Genomic DNA, 8702 nt, shown 5'->3' with positions numbered 1-8702 from the left:
TCGGTTGAGATACCAAAGGATCCATCATCATACAACTCTTTACTTTCTTTCCTTTTTCTTTTATTTTTTTATTTTTATGAGTAAAATGATTCGATTCCAATTTTAAAATTAAATAACTGTTGATAATAATTTGATTTTTGTTTGGGTCAAAGCCATATATATATATATATAAACTCAAATCCATATATATATATATATGGATTTGAGTTTTTATTGTGATTAATATAGATATAAAGTTCAAAATCGTAGAACCGGACCAAATAAATCATCTACAAAATAAGTTTGATTCTATTAATTAATTTCAAAATAGAACTGAAACAAATCAAACTGAACAGTATACCTTAAGTTTTAGGACGATTATTCAAATTGGATTAGAATGAACACAGCTTCTTTTATTAATTGGTTTGTGTTTACCTCAATTCGAGTCGGGTGTGGGTTGATGTTCAAGACCTTGAACCCGAAAATAAAAAAATAAAAAATAAAAAAAATAAAAAAAACAGTCTTAATCTAAAATCAGACATAAATCAAATGATAAGTCCGAAAATTGCTGTTTGACAAAGGAAAACTACATGAAAGTAGCCTATAAAAGGACTTCCCATTGGCTTTAAAGCTACTATTAAGTCGTCCTAATTTCCTAAGCCACCCCCAGCTTAAGTAACTTTAAAACCTCTCCATGCATATATATATATATATAATGAAAGCTCCTTTTCATGAGAAGAGAAAAGTATAGGTATCTGAATTCAGTTTCTGCTTCAAAAAAACTAAGCACTTTAAAAAGAGAAATACAGAGAAAAAGAGAAAAAAACTGCATTGTGTCAAGTCTAGCTCAATGTCTGTCTCAGAAGTCCTCCCCTTTCTTCTGCCATTGATTTTAGCTCTAATTTTCATCTTCCATCTCATGAAGAGAAAGAAAAACAGTCTTAATCTCCCACCAGGCAACATGGGCTGGCCTTTCCTCGGCGAAACAATCGGCTACCTGAAGCCATACTCTGCTACTTCAATTGGAGAATTCATGGAGCAACACATATCAAGGTAAATCATGAACATGAACATCCCAAGTGTGTGTTTGTGTGTGTGTGTGTGTGTGTTTTTTTTTTTTTTAATTTTTTTTTTTTATCAAATGAAGAAGAACCCGAGTTAAATACTTTAATATAGAACTCAAAATTGGGATTTTAATGCAGGTATGGGAAGATTTACAAGTCGAATTTGTTCGGCGAGCCTACGATAGTGTCAGCGGATGCAGGGCTCAACAAATTCATACTGCAAAATGAAGGGAAGCTGTTTGAATGCAGCTACCCAAGAAGCATAGGTGGGATTCTTGGGAAATGGTCTATGTTGGTTCTGGTTGGAGACATGCATAGAGACATGAGGATTATATCTCTCAACTTCTTGAGCAATGCTAGGCTCAGGACTCATCTGTTACCAGAGGTTGAGAAACATACCCTGCTTGTACTCAACTCTTGGAAGGACAATTCCACATTTTGTGCCCAAGATGAAGCAAAAAAGGTATATTTCCAAACACAGTCTTATACCCATAAAATGTATGTACACACACACATATATATGATTGCACATATTCGGAGTTTGCAAATCATCCCAGAGTCCAAAGTGGCTAGCGGATAAGTTGATCCTTTGTGACCGAAAAAAATAAATAAATAAATGTATGCATATATATATATTTATGTACTAATTGGAGAAGAATTTGCAGTTTACTTTCAATTTGATGGCAAAACATATCATGAGTTTGGATCCTGGAAAGCCTGAGACAGAGCAGCTGAAGAAGGAGTACATTACTTTCATGAAAGGGGTGGTGTCTGCTCCTTTGAACTTGCCTGGTACTGCATATAGAAAGGCTTTACAGGTAATAATACTATTGATAAATTAAACTAATTTACTTGAAAACTTGAAGTAAAATAAAAAATAAAAAATACCCATTTCAAAATTATACACCAATTTGTAGATGCGACTCATAATTATTGATTTGGTTTGTTATATAATTGGTTTCATCTTTTTCTTTTTCTTTTTGACAGTCGCGATCGATTATTCTTAAATTTATTGAGCGAAAAATGGAAGAGAGGATTGGAAAAATCGAAGGAACTGAGAATTTGGATGAAGATGATCTTCTTGGATGGGTGTTGAAACATTCGGACCTTTATAAGGAGCAAATTCTGGACTTGGTTCTAAGCCTACTATTTGCAGGCCATGAGACTTCATCAGTATCCATAGCTTTAGCCATCTACTTCTTGGAAGGGTGTCCAAGTGCAGTTCAGCAATTGAGAGTAAGCATCACATAATTAAATCCATCCTCTTTGGCTTTCATTAGCTTCTACAAATTGTTTTCTAAATGAATATATATATATATATATATATATATATTGTTATTATCCATTTTATTAAAAAAAAATGATATTTATGTCAATAAATACAGGAAGAACATACTGAAATTGCTACAGCCAAGAAGCAATCAGGAGAGGAGGAGTTGAATTGGGAGGACTACAAAAAGATGGAATTCACCCAATGTGTAAGCTTCTCTAATTAACTTCTGTTTTTTTCACATAATAAATGCCCACTATGGGACTCGAACTCTCATCTTAGGCGAGATTATAGTTTTATGGTATAATTACGCTTTGCCTAAATAACATGGACTTCCTTTTTAGTTTCAAATATAATACTGACCTCCCATCTGGTTTAAGCCTGAGTGATATTGACCTCCCATGTCATAAAATCTCACACTTTTGTCTGCTAATGTTATGGTCAATACCCAAAACCCAAACTATTCTTAGAAAGCTTGAAAATGTTATTTTGTTCATATTTTGAACTAATAAAAGTGCAATGGTTATCATAGTAATTTAACACGTTCGGGTTAAAGTCAAGACTGACATGGGAGGTTAGTGTTATTTTTTGAAATAATAGAAGAGTCTTTTGTTATTTAGGCAATCTACGGGGTGATGAGTGTTTTAATCCTTAGTTTTATAGTGTAAGAGACATTATGTTAAATTTGTACATGGACTTAAAGTTAATTTTGTACTGTGTTTTTGAAGGTTATTAGTGAGACACTGAGGCTTGGTAATGTAGTGAGGTTTCTTCACAGGAAGGCTCTCAGAAACGTTCGGTACAAAGGTAGGTCAGAGTGACAGTTCATTATATATATATATATATATATATATATATATATTTCATCAGTTCATTTGATATGAGTGAGTATGCATTACCGGGGAAAAAAAAAAAGTAGCCGGAATCTGACCCACTTTGAATTTGTTTATTGTTTTATGTGTTTTAAAGGGCATGACATTCCATGTGGGTGGAAAGTGCTTCCGGTGATTGCAGCCGTGCATTTGGATCCTTCACATTTTGAGCAACCTCAACACTTCAATCCATGGAGGTGGCAGGTTTGTCTAAGAAACTTGGGAAAGCATTTATATATATATATATATTCCCAACCACCATTATCATTATTTCTTAGATTCGCTTCTCTAAAATAAGGAAGTGTGTCAACTACAGAAATTCCTAATCATTAATTTTTTTTGGCAAATGATACATCCACACAATTAGTCGTCACAAAACTTAAAAGCATTTTTATTTTTTTGTGGTGGTGTCGTGCTTCTTACGGTGAACCATAATTTACTACAGAACACATGAAGTTTCTCCTGTCATGTCTTATATTCAGGAAACCTTCTCCGAAATAATAAAGTGTGTCAACTATCGAAACTCCTTATCATTAATTTTTTTTTTTTTTTGACAAATAATACATCCACACAGTTAGTCGTCCCAAGACTTAAAAAGTATTTTTATTTTTTTATAATGGTGTCGTGCTTTTTACGATAAACCTTAATCTACCGTAAAACAGTCTTTCCCGTCCCGTCTCGTATTCAGGAAAAGTAATGTGATGACGGTGCTCTCAATTGAATTTGTGTTCTCGGCCATTGCTGTGTCCTTCTAGTAACATTATGTACTCAATAATAGTACCAATGAAAACACAAATTCATGATTTCAAGCAGTGTGATCAGAGATTGCTCCCCATAAAAACCTCCTCACCGAAGAACAAGGACCCATGTAAAACACCTAGTAGGTCCCACTAACATTCCATCAGGACTATTTGTGAGGTGACATAGGGGTAAAGTCAATGACATTACATTTATAGTCTTCTAGAAATACATACAGTATATATCTATTAATGATTTTATGGGAATTTAATGGGAGAATATAAAAGAAATGAGAATTGTTTTATTTCGTTTTTAAATAACTAAAGTAATATTACATACTATGGCAATTATTTACCCAGGGAAAAAAAAAAAATTATTGGCATATTTCTTTTTCTCTTTATATTTAATTTCTTTTTATTACGATTCTAAGCTCTAATTCCATATTTTACGTGTAAAATTAAGAATTTCTTTATTATTATTCTTCTTCTTACCTTATTTTTCACAAAATAATCACATTTTTCGTTGAAAAATGTTGTGACTAGTGTACCCTCAGTGAGCTCCCATCTCATCATCATAAATCACATGGCTGTCATGATCAACCATTAAATCTAACAAACGATTGAGGTACCTGCTAGGGGTACGAGCTAAGTATATCATTATCATATCACACCGTTAATTTTTTATTTTTTCCCGGCAATGAATTAGAAGTTAGAGGAGAGAGGGATAGGTGGCTCGAACCAAAACTCACACGCCAAATCGCGAAGCTTGTCCATCAACCGAGCAACAAAGCACACCTACTTTCTAAGTCGAATTCAATCAAAATTTATAGACACAATATCTTGGTAGGTTTCACTACAGGCCGTGCCTCTCAATTAGGGCTAAATTACGCAGAATATCTTCGAACGTTTTTGAAACCCTTGGATGCATTGGGTGGGACTCAGGACACCACTCAATGCATTCAAGGGTGCAAAACCATTCGGCCCTAGAATTTGATTAAAAAAAATGATAAATCCTTCAAATTAGAGAATGTCAAATGATTAAAATACGAGTATGTCATGAATTCTATCACATAATGTCACCTGACATCATGTGATGGGATTATGGATTCATGCCATTACTTACTAATCATTTATTTTTATTTTTTAAATTCGAAAAATATATCGTTACTCATTGAAACAAAATTTTCAATGGGAAGTAGATTATTCTTTTATTTTATTATCTCTTCTCATATATACAGCATCCAACGATTTACAAATATCACACATGCATGCCATTACAACGTGTGATGCTTGTGTGATCTTTTTGGGTTCAAATAGAGCCTAAAGATAATTGGATATTCGGATAAATTTTTTTTTTTTTATCATGATCCATCCCTAGTTGGGCCCATGAAATGAACTGTCAAGATTGATGACAAGTGTTGCACATCGTACGGACATAGGGCCCACCTAGACGTGGATCATCTTGAAATGACACGTGTCCTTGTGGGGGAGGGGGGGTTAGGGGCTCGAGATGATTCAAAGCCCATGTGATGGTGGGGTTGTCACGTGCACCAGTGCTTTTCCATACTGGGCCCATTTGCACGTTTTGGTCCAACAAATTTCCAAATTGGATGTCACAAATTTTATTAGGAAAATTAAACGATATACTGTAGTATACTACGATAGAAATATCAAAAGATAAGGTCCTATAACCACATATGACTATGCTAGTGAGCCCCCACTATTGGGGAAAAATAGGGCACAGATATCCATTCCACATGCTCTTGTTCTCGCGCACTGTTAAAAAAAGTTTGGCTTGTATGATAATGTGTACCTTTTTCCTTTTTTATGAAAAAAAAAAAAAAAATTCGAAAAAAAAAACTCACAAGTAAACGTGATTTTACAATACTTGGATATTGATACTTTTCTTCACAAAATACTTATTCAACCAAAAGTGACATACTTATACATTATACTTTGCTTAGAAACATTACTCTTACATCCTCCGTCCCATATTCCTTGTCAATCTCTCTATTTAGGAATGTCTCATATTAGTTGTCTCATTTAAAAAGTCAAAATAAAATAAGATTATATCTTCATAATTATCTTTCAAATTTCAAAAATCTCAAAACTTAGTAACATGCATATTTAAACTTAGAAGGATAACTTGGTAATTTTAAAAGGGTGTCAATGTATTAATTACATGTTCCCTTAAAAAGTCATAATATTTAAAGTGAACAACTAATATGGAATAGAAGAAGTATTATTTAGTAGCCAAATAATAAAGTAGTAACAATTACAAATAGGGAAAATTATATTTTAGTGACCAAAATTAAATATAATTGGTGTAAAGTAACCTTAAAATCAAGAAATGGTGAATAGTCACCAAACCTAAAACTTAATTACTAATAAGTGACCATTTGATGATTTATTACTTAAATAACCTTCTTATAATATACTACATTATTATGTAAGTGGACAAATTTACCCTCTACATTAAGCTAAATAAATACTTACTTAAATTAACTAACAAATAGATAACATATTATGAAGTCTCTAAAGAGAAGTCTAAGATGGGAAAAAACTGATGACTGATGTTCTGCATCGTTTTCTTCAAGGTTCTAAGAGGCCGAACGAAAAAATTGTAAATTTTATTCTTATTCATTATTTTCAAAGTATAGTTATTATACTTTACAAGTTAATTTGTTTGAGAGATCTTCCTTAAGATATAAGATTGTAATTTTTAGGTATTTTTTAATACTACTGAGCTATAATTTAAGAAATAATGACCATTGTTGATTAATTTCAGAATTTTGCCAACTGTTAATGGGTGTTTCAAAAGTATGCATATCTATGATTTGCAAAATATGAAGTTATCATATAAGTTGTTATTGTGATTGCTTGGGCTTTGGAACATTTTGTATCACGTAATTACACTTCGGTTTTTGAAAGTGAATATATTACTTTAGACATTGTCATTAGTTCATGTCTCAAAATTAGATTTCTTTGTAATGCACTTCATTTATTTGTTAAAATACTTGAAAACTATTTCTTTAAAAAAAAAAATTTGTCTTTTTTTTTTTTTTTGGATTATAAATGAGTAACATTTGAATTGATCTAATACTCTAATTATATCGCCAAAGCACACGTCACAAACCCGTGCTTGAGGGAAGGCACTAAAACAAGGGCTCATGACCCTTAACCTTTTGCACTTTCAAATGATAAGAACGAGTAATCCACAACCCTAGTTTAACTAAATAACCTTTCTATAGCCTTAACCACATCCTGTAGACCTTAGAAACAAAGTGAGAAGGGACCGGCCTACATAAATATTCTATAAAGAGTATTTTGGGATGGATTTTTTTTTTTTGGTTTGCCACTGTAAATATTATGTTTTGCCGATAAGGGTGGAAAAAAGATAGTGTTGATAAAGAAATTCTAATTTTTTTAATTAGTTAATTGCAAACTAAAAAGGAAAAAAGAAAATGTTGGATGAGAGAGAGTAGGAGGATGAATTCAGTGAGTTATTATTTGTATTGAATGGCAATTTTGTCATTTAAAGTTTATTTTTAAAATGTTTATCAAACCTTTAAGTTTTTTTGACTAAATTATCCTCAAATGGTCACTTTTTTTGACTAAATTATCCTCAAATGGTCACTTAATATCAATTAAGTTTCAACATTGATCACTATGTATCTTTTCTCGACTTTAAGGTCACCATAGAGCAATTATGTTTAATTTTGATCACCAAAATATAATTTTCCCTTACAAATACTTATAAACATTAATGATAAATTATCATGGTGTTAACGAGAATCGGATTCTTAACCCTATTATTGTTGGTGATACAGAACTTTTCAACCGGTTCGAGCACTACAATGAGCAGTAATTTCATGCCATTCGGGGGAGGATCGAGGCTCTGTGCAGGGTCCGAACTGGCGAAACTCGAGATGGCGGTGTTCATCCACCACTTAGTTCTAAATTACCGTTGGGAATTAGTCGACGCGGATCAAGCTTTCGCCTTCCCATTCGTGGATTTTCCGAAAGGGCTTCCCATCAGAGTCCAAAAACATATGAAAGAGAGGACTCCATGAACACACTTTAACAGATGGACCTCAACCTCTCTCTCTCTCTCTCTCTCTCTCTCAGCCTTTCATGTTTCATATAGGAACATGACAAGGATTTGTTTCTATGTTTGAAGATGAGGTTCCTTGGATTTTCTAACTGCCTGGTGCAAGTTGTTTAGGCTTTCTATTCATGCTTCACATGGACAGAGGGAAGACATAAGTGAAGTACAAATATTACTAGGACCACCACATTTCTCATCACTCTCATTGTAAATTTTATTATCTACCCTTTGGTCCATATATATTATTATTCATTTGTATGTGATATGATTTTATAATTTATATTGCTGTAATTAATTATTTTGTAATTTTATTGGGAGAGCATGGCCTCCAATTGTAAGGATTTTAATAGACCATTGGTTAATGAGATTTAGAGCTTGCTTAGTAAAGTGTTGGTTTTCAATTTTCTTACTTGGTTTGTCAATCAAAAAATAATTATCTATAACTCAGGAAATTATTTTTAGAGAACCTTCTTTTGTATTTATCTGAAAACATGCTTTTTTTTTTAATTGAATTTTCATATAACTATTAACTGAGCATATTTTTTATATATATTACCAAATGACAACAGCCCAGTTGGTACAAATTTGGCCTTCCCAAATGGGAGGTCAAGGTTCAAACATTAGTGGAATTTCCAAATTAAACATCTTATTCTTTCGCCTATAAATACAAAG

The 8702-nt window shown here is 32.6% G+C and overlaps 1 protein-coding gene across 1 annotated transcript; it reads left to right on the top strand.

Annotated features, from left to right (window-relative positions):
- The first annotated feature begins 429 nt into the window (after positions 1-429).
- LOC132266714 (cholesterol 22-monohydroxylase CYP90B51-like) lies at positions 430-8417 on the top strand. Its single transcript, XM_059767685.1, has 8 exons — positions 430-1032; positions 1182-1506; positions 1709-1861; positions 2031-2279; positions 2429-2521; positions 3042-3120; positions 3283-3389; positions 7753-8417. The coding sequence occupies exons 1-8, from the start codon at positions 830-832 to the stop codon at positions 7993-7995; spliced, it is 1452 nt and encodes a 483-aa protein (XP_059623668.1). The 5' UTR covers positions 430-829; the 3' UTR covers positions 7996-8417.
- Positions 8418-8702: the final 285 nt, after the last annotated feature.

Source organism: Cornus florida, unplaced genomic scaffold, assembly GCF_030987335.1.
Source record: "Cornus florida cultivar Cherokee Brave unplaced genomic scaffold, ASM3098733v1 CherokeeBrave_3.0.0_Hap2_Chr07, whole genome shotgun sequence".
In the NCBI taxonomy this organism is placed as follows: Eukaryota; Viridiplantae; Streptophyta; class Magnoliopsida; order Cornales; family Cornaceae; genus Cornus; species Cornus florida.
The sequence above is the reverse complement of the archived record's forward strand: the minus strand, read 5'-3'. Positions and strand labels throughout refer to the sequence as shown.

Bases quoted from the DNA above. Each gene is read 5' to 3' on its own strand.
- LOC132266714 (XM_059767685.1), top strand. From the start codon at position 830: ATGTCTGTCTCAGAAGTCCTCCCCTTTCTTCTGCCATTGATTTTAGCT. The intron at 2,522-3,041 runs GTAAGCTTCTCT...GTGTTTTTGAAG, and splicing joins AGATGGAATTCACCCAATGT to GTTATTAGTGAGACACTGAG. The intron at 3,390-7,752 runs GTTTGTCTAAGA...TTGGTGATACAG, and splicing joins TCAATCCATGGAGGTGGCAG to AACTTTTCAACCGGTTCGAG.